At 42.9% G+C, this 18,974-nt stretch overlaps 1 protein-coding gene across 1 annotated transcript in view; it reads right to left on the reverse strand.

Moving 5' to 3' along the window:
• TBCD (tubulin folding cofactor D) overlaps positions 1 to 18,974 on the reverse strand; it is a 109,901-nt gene that overhangs the window by 3,532 nt on the left and 87,395 nt on the right. The window contains exons 31-38 of the mRNA XM_032751706.3: positions 16,639 to 16,722; positions 14,974 to 15,132; positions 13,694 to 13,832; positions 7,799 to 7,920; positions 6,835 to 6,912; positions 1,698 to 1,787; positions 1,247 to 1,334; positions 566 to 675 (exon numbers count right to left, since the gene is read on the reverse strand). Of these exons, the coding sequence (XP_032607597.2) occupies positions 566 to 675; positions 1,247 to 1,334; positions 1,698 to 1,787; positions 6,835 to 6,912; positions 7,799 to 7,920; positions 13,694 to 13,832; positions 14,974 to 15,132; positions 16,639 to 16,722 (870 nt within the window). The remainder of the gene's footprint in view (positions 1 to 565; positions 676 to 1,246; positions 1,335 to 1,697; positions 1,788 to 6,834; positions 6,913 to 7,798; positions 7,921 to 13,693; positions 13,833 to 14,973; positions 15,133 to 16,638; positions 16,723 to 18,974) is intronic.

The following is an 18,974-nucleotide window of genomic DNA, read 5'->3' on the forward strand; positions in this document are numbered from 1 at the left end:
GTAGATTAAAAAAAAAAAGACTTATATTCTATGAAGGGGCTGTTTAATTCATGCCATCCTATGCCTGGGAAACATCTAAACTGCTCCAATTCCAAATCTTTGCTTGAATACAAGGCTTGTAGCATGTTGAGTAATTACATTTCATGGGAGATTTGAGCTGTTCTGCTAATTCTGTTGTTTTCCAGCTTGCAGAGATCCTTCTTTTCCCCAAATCCTGCCAGTGCTCATAAATGCCAAGAAACTGTCTGTGCAGTTGAAGTTTGACTGTTTGCACAGCCCAGTCTCTGCTTCATGGAAAACTTCCAAGATTTCCTCCCTTTTTATGTTGTTAGAAAAATATGGCTATTTTACTTTATCTAATGGTGATTTTATACATCCCCTTCCAGTGGGCCAGCATCCTGGAGAGCTCTTTAGACCAGAGGAATTCCTTGCAGCACTGCTGTTGTGGCAGCAACAAAGAGCTGAACCTAAGCTATCACTTCTTACAGCTTCCCCCCCTCCCCAGCTTTCACAGACACTGAATTTTGGTCACTCCAGGGCACAGGGGTTGTTTTGGGGCACACACCAGTTGGTGTCACTGAGGATGGCCATGGCCTGGTCCATGATGGCAGGGTCCAGCACGTCGCTGTAGGTCAGCAGCATCTCGTACACCTGGCTGGCCGTGGTCTTGCGGATCTGCGGGAGGGCAGCGGCAGCAAACAGCCAGGTCAGAGCCACAGGGGCTGCTGAGGGGCCAGGGACCCAGGGGACCACCCAGACCAGCTCCTGGCACCACCCAGACCAGCTCCTGGCCCTGCACAGGACCAGGAGTCACACCCTGTGCGTCCCTGACAGCCGTGTCCAAAGCTTGCCCATTCCCTGGGGACCCCGACCACCCTCTGAGGGAGGAATCTTTTCCTGAAATCCAACCCAAACTCTCCCTGACACGACTTCAGGCCATTCCCAAAGTCCTGTCACTGCTCACCACAAAGCAGAGGTCAGTGTCTGCCCCTCCTCTGCTGCTCCTCTTCCTCTCGTGAGGAAGTTGCAACTGCAGTGAGGTCTCACAGAATTCACAGAATCACTGGGTTGGAAGAGATCTTCAAGATCATCGAGTCCAACCCAGCCCCAACACCTCAACTCAACCCTGGCACCCAGTGCCACCTCCAGGCTTTGTTAAACACACCCAGGGATGGGGACTCCACCACCTCCAACCCGAGTCCTGTAAAGAATAGAGCTGATAATGTGCAAAATCTCCAGTACTTACTATAGGGAAGGGATGGCAAAGGAGGAGAAACAACTGGAAGAAAACTTTCTCTCTCATGTCTCCTTGAAATTGAATCAGGCCACAAAATCTAGAAAATACCAGAAAAAAAGACAGATCTTGTGCTATAACTGCAAAAGTAAATTCTGAGAACTAGGATGAAGATGGACATTGGGAAAAAGGCAGGGAGGGGAAAAAGAAAAAGCAAATTATTCTCTTTTATCTTCTTTCTCTACAAAGAAAATTATTCCCTTTAGGCATCTTTAGGGCTATAAAAAATGTAAACCTTGTTCATCTTTATCACAGGCTTCACTTCAACCAGTCAGAACTATGAGACTCTCACAACCTTCAATCACCTTTATTTAAATCCCACAAGAAGCAGGCCTAGCTGTTACATCTGGCAAGTTAAACACTCTTCACTTTCTGGGGGAAAAGATTGATTTCATTAACTCACACTCCTATGCTGGAGCGAAGCTTCCGGATGTCCTTGGACCTTTTGATCTCCTCTTTACAGAGGGCGAACAGCTTCACTGGGAAGGGATGGCTGAAAATGGGAAAGAAAACAAGATGAGCAGTAGGTTTCAGCAGAATTTCAAAGACATTTCATTATTGTCAGGATGCCAAACTAACATTCCAAGGCAAGGCAAGACACACTGCAGGGTGGTGTGTGCTTCCTCCCAGCAGCTCAGGAGAGTTCCTGGGCCTTTTGTTTTTTAACAAGAGAGGGAAGAAATTATTATTAATTATCTACATTGCTATTCTCTGTGTGCTGAGGAGTGAACTCCTTTTTTCTTTTTTAACAGGTTCAGTCCATGCAGGATAATTGGCTTGTCATGGTTTGGGTTTAAGCAGTGTGGAATGATCAGAAATACTGTGTCAGGAATTACATTATCCTATAGCCAAATAACAGTTGGCTATTATATTATAAATTATATTATCCTATAATACAATTTATATATCCTATAATTTAATGTATCCTATTAAATTATATTATCCTATAACGAAATAACACTATCCTATAGCCAAATAACTTTGTGTGTCATCATGGTCATTCCCTAAGGTCTCCAACCAAACCTTACATAAAAGAGGATGAATGTTTTTCTTAACTACTCCACCATTTCACAGCCCAGATTCCTTCAGTGATTCCAGACAACGTAATTAAACACAGGGCTCACAGTTCTATTACGTGTACAGGCCATGAAGCCATCTTTAAATATATTTAGCAAATTCTTTTTTTTTTTTCCACACAGTCTGGGAAACGTGATTCTCACGCTCTTTCCCAGACACTCGTACAAACACAAGTACTGTTAGTTATTCCAAGGATCTATTAAAGAGAAGGAAAGAGGGACTAATGCTTTTATTGCAGTTCAAATTATTTAATCTTTTATTTGCCACACTCAAGGCTGAAGTGCCATAGATGCAAAAGAAACTATTTCATATTTGCCTAGTGAGCACAGTAACTTCTAGGCTGCCTATTTTGGAAACCTCACTGCAATGTGTATGGAAAGCAGAAAGCAAAAATAGTAACTTTTATTTACTCAGTTCAGAGCTGTGGATAAAAACTACTGAAGAAAGCTGGGTACTGTCATCTGTTGAAGGGCAGAACATGTAAAATAAGGTGTTTATAGCAATGCCAAGATGTTTTGTTAAGATAACGTGCCTTGTTCTGCAGAGTTTTCCAGACAAGAGTTAGTGGTTTTTAATGACTTTTAAAAATTTGTAACAAAATCCTGGCACGTACTGGCAAATAGTGACTTGTTTAAAAAACCCTGAACAACCAACCATGGTAAACTGAGGTAAAGAATTCTACAAATGGTGGGAACAACATCTGCATGAATGAGTCTGTGTGTCTACAGGCATGGATTGCCTGGGTTGGTGAGGGAAGAGCTCTCTGAATGTTGAGGTATATTTTGTCTTACCTTGGTGGAATTTCTCCTCCTCCCACCCCAATTACACAAAGACCCTGTGTAGACAGCTAATTACAACCCCTGCACTGCAGGCCTGGCTCTCAGCACAGAATACAGTGAATTAGGTGAGATTTAAAGTGGTTGAACAGGGACATCACTGAGAAGGGGAGCAACAAAGAGACCAATTGGAACAAGAGCATCTGGAACAAATTTAAAACATGGAACCTCATGAGCAGCATTTTGTGTCTAAAACAGATGCACTTTCCTTTCTGTTGGTTGCCAATTCTACATTTGCAATAACCAAACTTAACCTGTGTGTGATCTCAAATGACTCAAATAACTTGGCCTCTGTAAAGGAAATTGAGAAAATTCCTTCTCCTGTGTGGGCACTGTGCCAGCAGGAACAGCATCAGCACTGGGGAAAGAAAGTTCTCTCTGCATTCTGTGACCTGGGGACATGTGGCACTGCCAGAGGTGCTGCTGTCCCTCCTCCAGGTGAGCTGGGTCTCAGCAGTGTCACTGCCAGGGTGCCTGGTTCACCCTCCTGTGTCCTCCCTGTCCCCCCAGCAGCCAGGTACCTCTGTGCTCCCAGGGCAGCCCATGGTGAGGTCCCCGTGTGCATTTCTGAGAGCTCAGCTCCGAGGCGTGCCCACTCCTCCAGCAGTGCCCAGCCCACAAACTCCCTGCACTGCCACAGCAGCAGCTCCACAAACTGCTCTGGGATGGAACCAGCAGGGTTTGGGCTGGGTGGGCACAGAGCTGAGGGCTCTGCTGGCCTGGCTGGTGGGAGCAGCAGTCAGTGATGCTGCAGCATCCCCAACACTTCAGCCCAGCACCCACCTGCCCTGCTGCCAGGAGAAATCCACTTCCCTCCCTTCCTATTTTGGCACAACTTGTGGGACTGAGGGAACCCCTCAAGCTGAGTGGGAGAAGGGCCTTTTCCTTCTCCAGTGCCACTCATGGTGTAGTGACACAAACCACTCCTGGCAGCACGAGGGAGGGGGAGCCTCTGGTGCTGCACAAGCAGGTTTGTGTCACCTCAGGACAGGTAGGAAATGGCAGCCTGGAATATGCCTAACAGCTGTTCTTTCCCCCAAGCCAAGCACAACAGAGGAGCCTGTTCTGAAAGCCTTTTGATGGCCCTGGTGACACTGCAGCTGATTCATTTCCAGTCCCACAGGACAGGCATTGACCCCACACTCCCCATCCTTGCTGGCCAGTTCCACACAGGGTAAATCCACTCTCTTGAGCATGAGCATCCAAACCACGAGAGAGGAGCAGGAACACCAGGGCTCACTTGTCCTTTTGCACAGAGATCACACACGAACCACACAGAGCTTCCCCAACACTGAGATTCAGCTGCAGAACCACACCAGAAATGCTGAGCTTTATATTCCAAACTGTACAAGCTGCAGGGTGTGAAAAAGCAGGAAAATGCCTGGTGGGTTCCACCTGTGCAAGGCAGGAGTGACACCCTGTGGCAACTGGTTTTAACTGGAGCACTCACGAGGGTCCAGCTGATCCTGCTCCTAATCCTGGCAAAATGAAGCACTGGTGGATATTACCCATTCTGGACTGTGGATGTTTTATTAGAAAACAAATGTGTGGGAGAGTACATTTCAAACTTCAGAGTGCATTTGCAAACACTTTTTTACAGTGCAATAGTTGCCTGTTTGGTGGCTGGTTTAGGTATAATCGTGATGCCAGACATCCTAGATGCCAATTCCCTTGTTAAAACTCCATTCAGCCCAACATGGCAAAAAAATAATGAGGGAAGGAAATTAAATGGGAGCTGAATATCCCAAGGAAAAATACATGAGATACATGATTGTATCTCAAGTTGTGTTTCAGGAACACTCTACATAAAATCACCTGACACTGCAGGCACATGTTGGAGACACCAAAGAGTGTCTCCATTTCCCCACCAACCCTGTGATGTTCTGGAAAGGGAGTAAATGGTTCCATTCCTGAGACCAGACCCAAAGTCACACTTTTCTGTTCAAAAAGGAGCAGGTGACACCCAACAGAAGGGGCAGGCAGGCAGGCCTTGGAGCAGGATCAGTGGATCCCTCCCTAATACACCCAAAGGACTTAGCAGAGTAACAAAATGCAAACATGGCATGGAAGGGAATTTTGGGCTCATCCATCATGAGTTGATCCACACGCAGAGCATGGCAGAGCCCTGGGAGTCACCTGGCTCCCTGTGAAGTACCACAGTAACTCACCCATGGCCAGCTCTGCACCAGGAGGCACCTACATTCCCAAATCTGACACAAGCAGGAACTAAACTCTCCATCTTTTAACTGTCTTCCACCTCCCCAGCGCTCTGCCTTTCCTGGGCTCTGGATGGCAACAAGTTCTGCACTCCAGGCCAGCATTTCACTCCCTTGACATCAGCATGATTCACTTGGCTGCTTCACTATCCTTTGATTTTTTTTGGTTTCATCATCAAACTGGAGGCAAATACATCTGGATCAGCTTCAAAATCTTTCCCCCCATAATAGGCCTGGATTTTATTTCAGGTCTTTTACACAAAGCACCACAATGGCACCACAGGATTGAGTCTGAGTCACTCACACAGCAAAGGCATTGCTGCTACCACTTGGTTTCTGTTCAGTGACCTGGGAGACAAGATTTGGACTGGAATTTCCTCCCATAATCTCTCACCTTCCCCAGCAGGGATGACTGGAGCCTGTGTGGAAGCCTCAGATCACTGGCACGATTATCAAACTGAACAAGTAATATTCACTCCATGTGTCTTTGACTCACTTTAAATTCTCATTTAAACAGGGACTGCCAAGTGCAATTTCAGAAATATTATCTAAAACCACACTTCAAGACAAGAATGGGCTCAATCAAAACTTTCAGAATGATGAAGAAGGCATTTCAGATTTATTTGCTGTGAGCAGTTCTTGAATCAACAAGTTCCCAATCCAGTATCTGTGCTTGCAGGATCTACGTTGCACAATTCTGTAAATACCTGCAGATGTGCCAAAAGGCTGTCTGGGAGAGCTTGTGGAATAGATATTAATATTACTGAAATTCAAATCATTCTTTTCTGAAACATCTGCAAAACCCCATGATTTAACATTGGAAAATCTCACTCACATTTATCTGTTCTTAAACTGAACACTTTCCACAAGACTGAGCTCAGGGTGGAGGAGCTGGGACATCCCTTTTTTATCATTATTAGAATGTTAATTAATATTTTTGGAGACATTAACCAAAGCAGTGGGACTGGGGGAGCCATAACTCATGGGCACAGAGGGTTCTGCAGCACAGTGCTCAAGGCTCCCAGTACAGCAAGGAATCTGCTCCAAGCAGCAGGGATTTAGGAAGCTGGAAAAGGAAAGAATGGATCTGATACTGGTCCAAGAATGCCAGGTGAAACATGCAAATTGCATTTGATTAATGTCCTGGCTGTCAAACAAGGAACAAGTAAGAAACTTCTACACAGACAAGAGAGTCAAGTATTTTGTCAATTCAGACAGAGTTTTTTCAAAATTTTGAAGTTTTGTCAATTCAGCCTTTGAAGGCTGTTTGTCCCACGTGAGGAAAGTTAAAGCATTGCAATACAGACTCACACTTGGAGCCCTGTTCACCCCCCAGAGCAGCACCAGGGCAAGATTCAAGGGCCCTGTTTGCACAGTGGGAAATAAACCGAAGAGGATTCCAGCAACTCACTTCTCTTGCTCTGTGAACATATCAAAACAGCCATTTGCCAGCATCTGGTCCAGCATTGTCAGCAGAGGTACAGACACCCTGAGGAAAGAAAATGATTCAACAAGGTAAATACACTTCTTGGCATACAGATATATGCTATTTTTAATCAGAAGCAAAGAAGGAAACTTCCTGCATACCTACACAAGGTAAATTACACAGAGGAGGGTTGCTCAGTACCTTGTGTGTGTTGGTTGAATGGGGACATTCCCTCCCAGCCAAAAGGAAAAAACCTAATTAACAACACCCCTGCTTTACATCTGCAGGGTCCTGAAAACACAATTGACAGTATTAGAAAACATTAATCTGTTTTCTAGAATGTGAACAATGTATTCCACAGACTGTATCAGAAGTTATAGCACCAAATGAACCAACACATGTCAGCTGGAATAACCATGGCCATGTTTTCAAATAAACAAATAAAAATACAATAGTGAGATGAGAAACAAAATAAAAAGAACAATAGTGACAGAACAAGAGGAAAAGCTGAAAAATAGAAGGTTTAGATGGCATATTGGGAAGAAATTCTTCCCTGTGAGGGTGGGGAGGCCCTGGCACAGTGTGCTCAGAGAAGCTGTGGCAGCCTCTGGATCCCTGGAAGTGTCCAAGGCCAGGTTGGATGAGGTTTGGAGCAACCTGGGATAGTGGAAGATGTCCCTGCCCTTGACAGGGGACTGGAATGGGTTGAGTTTTGAGTCTCCTGCAACCTAAACTATTCTATGATTTAAAAACTTGAACATGCAAAATATTTTGCCATCACTCCTTGGTTACATATTTTACCACAGATCCTGCTGTACCAAACAGCTCTATTAAAGCAAATGCATGAGCTTTGGACATTCACTGGATGTGCCACACATCTGACTTCCAAAAGGGAAGGGAAAAAAGGGAAGGAAAGGGAAAAAGGGTCAAAGGGAAAAAAGCCAATTACCGGTCATTCCGCAGGTTGTCCTCAAAGACTTTCAGCAGCGTCTCACAAAAACTCTCCAAAGCACTGGGGTCACTCTGGATCTTCTTCATGTAGTCAAACAGGCTCTGGGCAGAGTATCTGAGCTGCAACAGAAGGAAGCTCCAGTGAAGGACAGGGAAAAGCCACTAGCACATAGAACAGGGGCTGCAGGACTGCCCTGCCCTCCCAGCTGAGCACAGCTGCACTGGGAACACCCCTCCAGCAGCAGCACAGACACACACAGCACCAGCACCCAACAGGACCATGGCTATTTTACCTGCAATAACCCATTTTCAGGGAAGGTTGGGGTTTCTTTTCCTTTTTAACTTGGCAAACTTTTCCTTGGCAAACTTAAGTTGGCCACTCTTTCACAAAAGACCACATTAAAGGCTCATTGTTTTCTTTCTTTCAAAATAAAACATCCTTAAACCACTATGACTATCCTGCCTCACTTCAGATACTAATACTGTTATGACTCTGAAGGTGAAGGTGGACACCAGGACTTCACCAAGTAGTATTTATTAAACAGCTGATGGAACTGAACCAGCAATCCTGGGAAGCAGCAGAGTCTGCACCTTAACACTTTGTTCTGTACTGAAACATCCTGGGCAATGCAGGAGCAGAAATATTTCTTTAAAAAGGTCAAGGAATTTGGAGAAATTATTCAGTTATTCTGAGTTTCAGAATAACAGCAAATCTCAGTAAAATCTGTACAAGGCAGCTACACTGAACAGAACCCAGTGTGGTTCTTTCACACTCCAAATGCAGCACTGGTGTGTGCCAGTGTGCCCAGTATAAACTGGGTCCTGACTGAAATATCTTCACAGGATATACAATTGTAAAAGAGATTTCCTGAAAATTCACAACCTGCTTAATTATTATATACTACCCTTTAAAACAATCTGTGCATTTGAGACTATTATAAAAAAATAAGAAATATTTTGTCTTTACACTTTCCAAGAGCAGAGATCAACAACAGGCAGAGGAAATCCCATCTCAGAAAAAAAAATCTTAGCTGGTGTCATTTTCTCTCCTATTTCTTTTGTCTCTTAAACTACCCCAGAGATCTCATAGCATTTTTTAAAGGAAGTTGAATGACTCAGTGCTTTCTCTGCAGATCGAAATGACTTGAAAAGGCAAGAAAGTGCAGAAAATAAAGGGCAAGAAGCACAGCTCCAGGTGGGGTGCTCCAGAGCTGTGCCAAACCAAGGCAGAGCAGCAGAATATCAGAAACACTGGTGAATGAGGACAGCACAAGTAATTAAACAATACAAAAATACAGCTGTGGGTAATCCATCCTGTAACTGCTTGGGAGATTTGAAAAAGGGGGCATTTTTCCAATACTGGCAGAAACTCCAGCATAATAACAGGACATGAACAGGTTAAATCCTAATTTCCTCCTCAGGTGAGCTCCTTCTGTCCCAGCCTCAGTGTCTGAGCTGTAATCTTAACTGCTCCTGAGTATTTGCAGAGAAGAGTATTTCCAAATGTCTTCCTCATCTATGCAGAACACAAATTCACACTACATCAAACGTGTGACATTTACCTTTCCCTGGGGTTCCACAAGGACTGGGAAAGGAAATTAGGAGGTTAATGGGCTGGAACTGGGACAACTTTGGATACAAATTAAAGAGGAGGCCTGAGAATGATCTTGTTCTTATGAAACAGCAAAACCAGGGTTTGCCAACGTGTGACTGCCCCAACGCTGAAGGCAAGAGCAGATCCTGCAGGGACAGGAGAGGCACAGTGCAGAGAGCAGAGCTCAAAGGCACCCTGCACCTGATGGCAGTGATGCCTCAGGGTTTGGCTTTTATATTTTTCACATTCTGTGCTGCTCTAGCCTGTGGGTCTGGGCTTCATATCAGGGCATGGTGAGCTCTGTGCACAGAGCAGGGAGACAAAACAACTCCTGCTCCAGCTAGGCACCAAGAACAAATGATCCAAATCTCAGCCCAGGAGCACAAACACCATGGGCTGGAGAGAGAAAAACAAGAAGGATGGGACTTCATGGGCTAAAGCTGGAATTGGACAATTAACTCCAATATGTAAATGGAGCAGAACTTATAAAAGTGAGAGACCTCGTGTCCATTTTGGGACCATTTTGGTTCACCTTGGGTGCAGCCCTGGCTGGGCTCTTGTGCTGCCCAAAATGGATCCATGGAGGAGATCCTTTTAATAAATCCCTGCTTTATTCTTTAGCTCTGTCCAGCCTCTGCTCTAGGGCAGCCTTCACAGGGCATCAACAGAACTCAAGTCCTGAAGATTGAAGCTCCAGAACCAGGGCACGAGGAGGAGCAAGTGCAGCTCCAGCCAGTGGAGAGGCACCTGCAGCTCTGGGCTGGTTTCTGCACAAACCTTCACAAAACTGCTCCCAGTCAGCTTTGCAGAACAGAGTTACAGCACTTCTAAAACCAGTTTTGAGGACTGATATGGTCAAAAAGAATTAGCTGAAGCATCCAGTTTGTAACAGTGCATCTGTTACACCCAAAATCTCAGCTACCCATCAGTGATTAAGACACATGATCCACATCCACGGGTTCTGGTTTGTGTTTTGCTGCAGTGATACCTTACATGAAGCAGGAATATCATCATTCACACTATTTTTCTCTCTAAGAAAAGAATGCCTGGAATTATTCTTAAGTGTATTCTGCTCAATAACTCTTAACCACAAAAAGAGGATTTTGGGGCTCTTTTTCCACCAAGTATGTATTGATTTGCATACAATTTGTCCCAGTAACCAGATGTTTAGAATATCATTTCCTAACATTCTAATATTTTTGTTTGTGAGATCTAGCACAGTAACACAGCTCTGGTACTGCCTGGGACAAACTTTAGGAGTTCAGAATACGTTGTTCCTTTTTTTTAAAAAGGCTTTACTTACAATTTCTATACCATATAAAATGCAATTTTCACTCTTTAGGGGGAAGGGGAATCATAGGGCATTGTGTGCTTCAACAAAATTTTGAATGCAATGTAGTTCAACAATAATGAAATTATATCAAAATTATATCCTGACCCCTGCAACTGCAGGGTTTGTGCACTGGAGAAAGACCAGCATTGTACATCTGATCTCCACAGACTGAGGGGTTTTATGCAGCCATAAGAAATATGCATCTCTGTGGGCCAGATGTATAATTAGAAGATTCTTTTACACAGAGAAAGTGCCCTTTGAACCACGGTGATGGAGCAGAGTGCCAAATCCCACAGGGAATGACATCTTCTGTTTTTCCAGATTACTTCCAATGCTTCAGCTACAATTCCTCCAGCAGCCCCACTGCCACCAAAACACTTCAGAGACCCCCCACGGCTCATTCCAGAAAATCTCTTTAAAAAGCCAAACAAAGAACTACTCTTGCTAAATATACTGCAGAGCAATTTTAGCTGCAGCCAAACTGCCACTGACCACACAATTACAACAGAGTCTTTCTCCTGTGAATTCCCTGGGATGACCAAAAGACAAACTGACATCCGCACTCAGATTATCTTGCAGCACAGACAAGAAACTTCTTTCTAACTTCCATGTCCACGTGTGTATGTGCACAGATATTTTTGAAGCGAGAGAGGGAAGAGAGTCATAAGAACACACACATTACAGCAAGAACACATATTCCAATAATCTTTTTCTCCCATCCACAATTTTAAAAAGCTGCTTCTTTCATATGGATTTAATAGGATTGTTCTTAAAATTTTCTATTAATGCTTTAAATCAGTCTCTGGATATTGAGCAAAGAACGCTACAGGCTTTGACAGAGTAGTTTGAATAGCAGCCAGTGTAAAACACATCAATTCGAATTTCTATATCACATTTTAGATATTAAAAGTAATTCACCACACAGATACACTCCCAAGTGTAAGTGCCCTCCCTTTCCTTTCTAGCTGACTCAGGAGACAATTAGCTCATCTTCTTTCTAAAGTCCTCAAGAATATTTTAGGCAGAACAAGCCTTTAAAGAAAACTGGAGTGTCACAGAAAAGTTAACATTTCACAATCACACTTTGAGAACACTGCAGAAGGTCTTCCTTAACACACTGTCATATGGTAACAAGGGAAGGGAGCTGCATGTAACTGAACTGTTCATAACTAAATGCAACCAGGAGTTAAAAAAAAAATTAAATACTGAATAGGAATTTTCCTCTGACCCCAGCTAGCAGCCAAAATGTCTGTTTTTCAAAAACTTTCCTCCTTTTTTTACTTAGACAAATAACTTTGGTTTTGATGGAGCCTCCTATAATTAACTGTGCTTGACTGAAAGCTGAATTTCATGTGCATGTTTGCTATTAAAGAAATCTGTTAAGAGTTACATTGTCTATCTGATAATTACTGTCACAAACCAACACACACATGTTTTCAAAGTTTTAAAATAGCCCTTGCCATATAATTAGTTGCCATTTTAGAAACATTAAAATGCTCAGAATTGGCTTAAATACAAGAGACTGCACAGACACCGAATTCTCTGCTCCAGCAGCCCAAAGGCTCACAGGCATCTCTTGATCCCAAGAGCAGAACCCACAGCACCAGGCAAAAAAAAATCACTTGGGCAAGTTGTGACGGACAAGGGGAAGGCATGGGAGACAAGCTGCAGGTGATTTTAACTCCTTCTTGCTGTGACCCAGCAGGAGCTGCTCCCCCTCCACAAAAACTCTTGTTTCCCAGCACTTTTCTACTGGTTTTCTTAATTTGAGATGGAAATCTTAATTAGAAACACTCTTAACCACTGTTGGGGTGCTGAATCACATCCTCCACCTCCTCCTCCTGTTACAGGACCACTGGGATTTAAAGACTTAACTGACAGTCCAAAATATTCTGTTACTGCCTGATATTCCTCTGTGGTGTCATATTGAACCATGTCCTTACCCCCAAAATCTTCTCCTTATATTTTACATCTTTGGCTACAACAAATCAAAAAATGTTATAAGCCAAATATATGAAAAAAAGAATTCTGAAACTACCAATGCAAGTTGTAACATAAAGACAGAAGGATACACTAAAATTATAAGAAAGCAGGGAAAAATTTGGCAGCATAGCAGACTGCCAAAGCCAGTGATAAAGAGATGCTTCATGCCAGAATGACATAAGGATTGCAAAGCTCAGAGCATTGTGACAGACATTTGAATATTTCTTCATAATGGAACTTCTGACATCTCACTGGTGTTTTAGTAGGAAATGTATCAAAAATAATTAATAAAAGAAACCTGTGCATACTGTTAATACCTACTGACAACAAATGAACTGGCTTTCACCTCACTGGAGAAGAGCAATCACCTTGCACTGAGCTGAGGGGCTCTGCTTCTGATCCCAGCTGGGAGAGCCAGCACAGGGCTGGGATATGTGGGGCTGGGATTTGTGGGGCTGAACTCTCAGGTCAGGAGAGGGCAAACAAAGCACCCTCACTCCTCCTTCCCTGCGTGCTCACCTGTGGGTGCTCTGGATGCTGAGAATTTTAGACTTTCTGTGCTGACAGACTGACTCTCAGGAGAGCACTGCATCTGACCTGAGGCCTTGGAGAAGGCTTCCTTGTTCTTCTTCACCTTCTTCTCCATGGGTTTGGGTGGTATTTTGTAATTGGACAGAAAAGTCCGCATTGCGGAATTTGAGTGATTAGTTATTGGGTTAAAAGTGAAAATAATTTAGGTGTCATTTCTTAATTGGCTAGTTGAGCCTTAAAAGACCTTGTAAGAAAAGATAGTTAGCCATTTTTGTGCCTTGTTAGTGAAAGACTGCAGAACTCACTGCTGTGAGGCTGTAACAAACATCTAAGCCTGAATGTGAACTATCGCCTGCAATGCTGACCTTGACAGAGGCAGGAAAAAAGCCAAAAAGCGACAATGAAAAGAAAGCCAAGCAGGCCATGGGGTTTGAAAGCAGCGGTGCTCTCACCGTGGTCTCTGTCAGTCCCCCCACGGACACGGAGAGCCCCAGCAGCACGTGGTACTGGTAGGCTGGCAGCCCCAGGAGCTGCGTGATCCGCGGGAACGCCTCCGACGCCGCGTTCCAGTTCAGCACCTCCTTCTCCCACCTGCAAGGGGAAGGAAGGCTGTTGTAAATGCAGGTGGAGGAAATCATGATGTCTGACTCAGTTCAGAAGGCTGAATGATTTCTTTATTATAACTATACTATAATACATTCATATACTATTTAAAGGAGATACTAAAACTACAAACTCACAACTCGTGACCCTCTCTGAGAATCCAGCCCCAGATGGGTTGGATTGGCCATCAGGCTCAAGTAATCCTCATCAGAATCCAACCCAGCAATCACCCCAGGTAAACAATTCTCCAAACACATTCCACATAGGAAAAACAAGGAGCAGAAATAGAAATTGTTTTCTCCTCCTTCTCTCTGTGCTCCTCTGTGAAAAATCCTAAGAGAGAGAAGAATGTGCCTGCCACAGAAGGGAAAGAATCATCATGTGTGAGTGCACTGCTTTTCTCCTCCCTACACTGCTCCTCCACACCAGTGAAGAAGGTCTCTGAATTACCTAAGTATCAAATCAAACATTGGTCTTTGAGCATATGGGGTAAACACAAATCAAAGCTTCAGCCTCTGCCAGTAAAGTGGAGCAATCTCCAAATCCTTGTTCTGATCCAGGGAAGATGTGAACTGCAGTTCCCTTTACCCAGGCACTTTTGCCTACATTCAGAAAACAAGTTTTTTCTGTTTCATTCTGTGTTCTCTCCCACCACCAGCTGATCCAAGGACAGACCTATCCCAGGAAAGACCAACGCACCCTCCCAGCACTGATGATGCTGATGATCAGCAGCCTCACAGACAGAGCAGAGGATCACAGCAGCCTGAGGATCCCCCAAGCACAGAGCTGGATGTACCTCACTCCCATCAGGTATCATAATCACCACTCAGGAATGAGTTGCTCTCACTTTTGCTTGAACTAGAAAGTCCATCTTGGAAAACTACTGCAACTAGAGCTTGGTTAAAACAATAGAATTCATTAAAAATTATCCTTATGATCAGTTTTCTAGCTGAGGAAAAAGATATGTTCATGTATATTCATAGGACAACTCAATAAAATCCTGACAACACCAAATATTCCTTCATACACATACTGGGCATAAAAATGACACCAGGTTGCTTGGTTTAGGTGAAACTGTGGGCATTTATCTTTTACTTTCATTGGTTTAGGACATTTTTCAATACCTTACCTTGGAAATATCCTCTCTAGCTCTTCTCGATGAGGGATGTGTGGAACTGGAGGATGGTCAAAGTGCAAAAGAGTAAGGAACACAGATCCTGCATGAGCTCGGAATTTATCTATTTTTTCAGCTGATTGTTGAGCCAGCCAGCACATAATCTGCTTGCAGCTATAAAGAAGAAAACAATTAATCAGGAAATTTAAGCAGTAGAATGTGTATTTAGATTTAAATTGTTTCAATTAAATGAATAAGAATGATCCTGCTAGGAAAGTATTCTGATTTAACCCTTCAGAATGAACACACAAGTGATTTAAAACACCCACATGGTGATAGAATCTTGAGGCTTTATCTTCCACAGATCAATCAATCAAATACCAGCATGATATTAATGTTACACAGTATTTTATCCACCTTTTATATATATTGCTCCACCCTTCATCCAAAAAGATAACACAGTAATTTATGGCTTGGCTGAACTGCAAAATTTCAGATGGAAACAGAGCAGAACTTTGAGAAAAGCACATTTTGAAGTAGAAAACTGCACACGTAGCAGAGGACAAGGTCTCTCCTACATCTCACATATCCCAAATAAATCACTTCAATTCTGGCTTGTTTTTAACAATATCCTTATTTTGTTTCTGCTCACAACTTAAATTCACAGTTACAATTCTGTGTCTCACAAGGTCCTTTATCCCTCAGAGAGGGCCACTAATGGTAGTAAAACCAGCCACAATTCCTTCAGTTACACCAAGGCCCAGAATATTTACAAAAGGGGATCCAGCTGGCAGGAATGCTTTTCTCAGTTCCATGTGGACAATCTGTGTATGAACAGATGAACAGGAGGAAGCCTCTGAATATGGGCACTAATGAGCAGCGTGTTCTTAGAGAATCCAGTACCTTCCTTCTAGGTGTCCTTCAACATTTGGGTTTATTTTTTTTAAATAAATCCCAAACCATGTACATGTTCACCTAACCACTGGCACACTCTGTCTACAAACCAATACCACCATTAGGAAAGTTTTACTGCAGCTCAAGCTATCTTTTAAAAATGGTACTTTTTATTAATTCTTTTATTCTTAGCACCTAAGTTTTTACTGCAGCTCAAACTATATTTTAAAAATGGTACTTTTTATTAATTCTTTTATTCTTAGCACCAAAGTTTTACTGCAGCTCAAACTATGTTTTAAAAATATACTTATTACTAGTTCTTTTATTATTAGGAGTACCATATAATGAAATTAAAAATCAGGAGTTCAGTGTAAATTCGTTTTCTTTATTTCCTTACTAATAATTCTGAAAAGAAACAAATCCAAAGTCATGCTCACATTTGATCACGTTATGAATTAATGATGTGACACTCTGGTTAAGCAGGCAGGTTTGCTTTTTGTTTCAGTGAGCACTACAGGGAAGCACCACAAAGGTGGCAGGTTTAGCCCAAATCCCACAGCTGTGCTGCATTTTCAAGGTGGGATTGCCACCCACATGCTCTCAACAAGGTTTTCCCTCTGAAAAGCAGCTGCAACATCCTCCCCGTGTGTGTGGGCTTGATGCACTTTGGTCAAAGCTCTGCCACACTCAATAAAGGAGGAGCACAGAGTGTGCAAGCACTGCATTCCTGCAGGGAACAGAGGATGGAGCTCCAAGAGCTCAGACACAGGACAGAACATTGCATACGTGTTGGCATGAATCAGCTGTGCCTCGTTCTGCACCAGCAGCAGGGTCACCTCCATCAGGCTGGTCATGGCAGCTTCACGCACCCTGTGGAGACACAGACACACCAGAGCAGCTGCAGCAGCACTGATTCCAATGAACACATCAGCTGGGTGGAAACACCAGCACAAATGCACAGTGACAAAAGCAAAGAGCTCTGAGAGCAGCTCCCATATTTTGGGAGGACAAGGAGCGTCCCCCTTCCAGTCCCACTCTGTGAAACAAAGCTCACGTTGCACTGAGGGTCCAGCAGTCACCCCTGCCTCACCAGCCTGGTTTTCATTCCAGCCAGATGCCACCAGCTTATTCTTTATTTTAAGAAGGTTAAAACTGATAATGATTAGTAATATTTCATGTGCGAGTAGATGTAATTTGAAGCTCTGTCTGCTTCAAATTATTTTCTGAAAAGGTCAACCCACATTTTGACTGTCAGATGTTGAACACTGCTCAATACTGTCATATTCCAGTAAATTTTCAAGCTTAATATTTCCAACATTCAAAACAAGTTGTGACTCAAGAGTGGCTTAAATCTCTATGCTAAATAGTAATTAATTTTAAAAAGTTTGATCAAAGTAACACTAAGTTGTGCTTGAAGTGAGTCCTATCTTGATAATGATCTGCTCTCTTGAAAATGTCTAAATACAATTTTTTAAAAAAGCATAATTTCAATTAAATAATAATCAGTATTTTTGTTTTAAACAATGTCTTTTCAATCCATGAGTTTTTAAAAGTGGTTCCTTTCTTAAGACAAGTGCAATACCTCAGTGGGTTACATGATCCTGCACAAGAGCAGGCCCAGCATGTTCACTACTACATCAGCAACCCAGAGTAATGTCATCCTTTCTCAGTAATAATTTTTTAAAAAAGGAAAAAAATAAATTGAAAAGGCCCAGCAGCCTTCTATAAGAAGAAATACTCCTCCTGCTGATTTCCAAAAGAACTTGAAAACAGTTGCAGGTGCAATCTGAAACTGGGTGGGACATTTGTTATAATGGTAAAAAAGGTAAATTACATCATTTTTTCCTAAGCAGCTTAAAACAAGTCTGGCAGTCTTTCATCAAGGTTATGTTTTACTAGTTTTTTGTATCATATCTGACTTAGATATTCATGTCTACCACCTGTAGACAGACCAGACATGTCCCAGCAAACAATCTGTCAAAAGAAAGGTAAAGTTTGCATATGCAGAGAAAAGTTGGTGAAACTTTCCCACGACTCTATTAAAGAAAGACAAAAAATTACACAAAAAGGACAAAGTCTCTCCAGAAAAACAGCATTTCTCTCTATATCTTTCCATCTTATTCACTGGTTTAGAAGAAACAGAATGAGAAAGCACTGATATTTGAGAGGCCACAAAAGCCTTCAGCAGCCAGGAGTTTGCCATGAGAAAGGATCCCACTTCCCCCTCTGATTTACAATTTTCTTGACTTGGTTGTGGCTGGAATTGCCCAAAGAAGCTCAAAAAAAAAAAAAAGCATCTGGTGCTCAAAGCACTTTTGAATTTTAATGGCTGTTGGGAATTTAATTTCCTCAGGATTTCTTTGAAAGTTCCACTGTGTTTTGTTCTGTTTTGAAATGAAGACACAGAAAAGGATAAACAACAGTTGTGGAGAACTGCAGTGGGTACTCTCAGATGTGGAAGCTCAGCTGAATACCTAATTACCCTTAGCCAGGTCCTCACCTGGCTCTGAAAACACAAAGCTCAGTGTCTCTTCCTTTTCTCTGCCTCCCCACGCTGTATTATTGCTCTTGCATTCTCTGTCAGCTGCAGCCAGCCCTGCCTTGTGTTAGAGACACGTTCACCTCCCTCCTGCTCCTCTGACAGCAGGGAAAGCCAAGCTCCTTCCTTCTGCAAGCTGCAGCGACCTGCACCTGACCCTCCCTGCTTTGCATCCTTGTTTCCTCTTCTAAGGAAATGTCAGACACCTCCTGATCTCTGATTTCGTGCCCTGTGTTATTATTTCCCTGCTGTATGACAATTTAACCAGTTGAGAAGCTGGATACCATGACAGAAAACTGGGAAAATCCAAACACACAAACCTCAGCTAAGGCTGAGAGCAGTCTGGATTATTTGTGCCATGAACTTTTCCAACGTGTTTGCAAATATTGCACTGAAGTGCTAAAGGGACAAAGCTGGCCAGTTACACAAGTGCCCAATGATAACAAGGCACAAAATACCTTTCTTCTGCTGCAGAACTGGCACTTCCCTTCCTGTGCAAAGACAGAGGAGCTATTTATAATTATTTAATATTTCTATTATATAGAAAAATTATATATAATATTATATAGTATACATAATATAT

Source organism: Taeniopygia guttata, chromosome 18, assembly GCF_048771995.1.
Source record: "Taeniopygia guttata chromosome 18, bTaeGut7.mat, whole genome shotgun sequence".
Lineage (NCBI taxonomy): Eukaryota > Metazoa > Chordata > Aves > Passeriformes > Estrildidae > Taeniopygia > Taeniopygia guttata.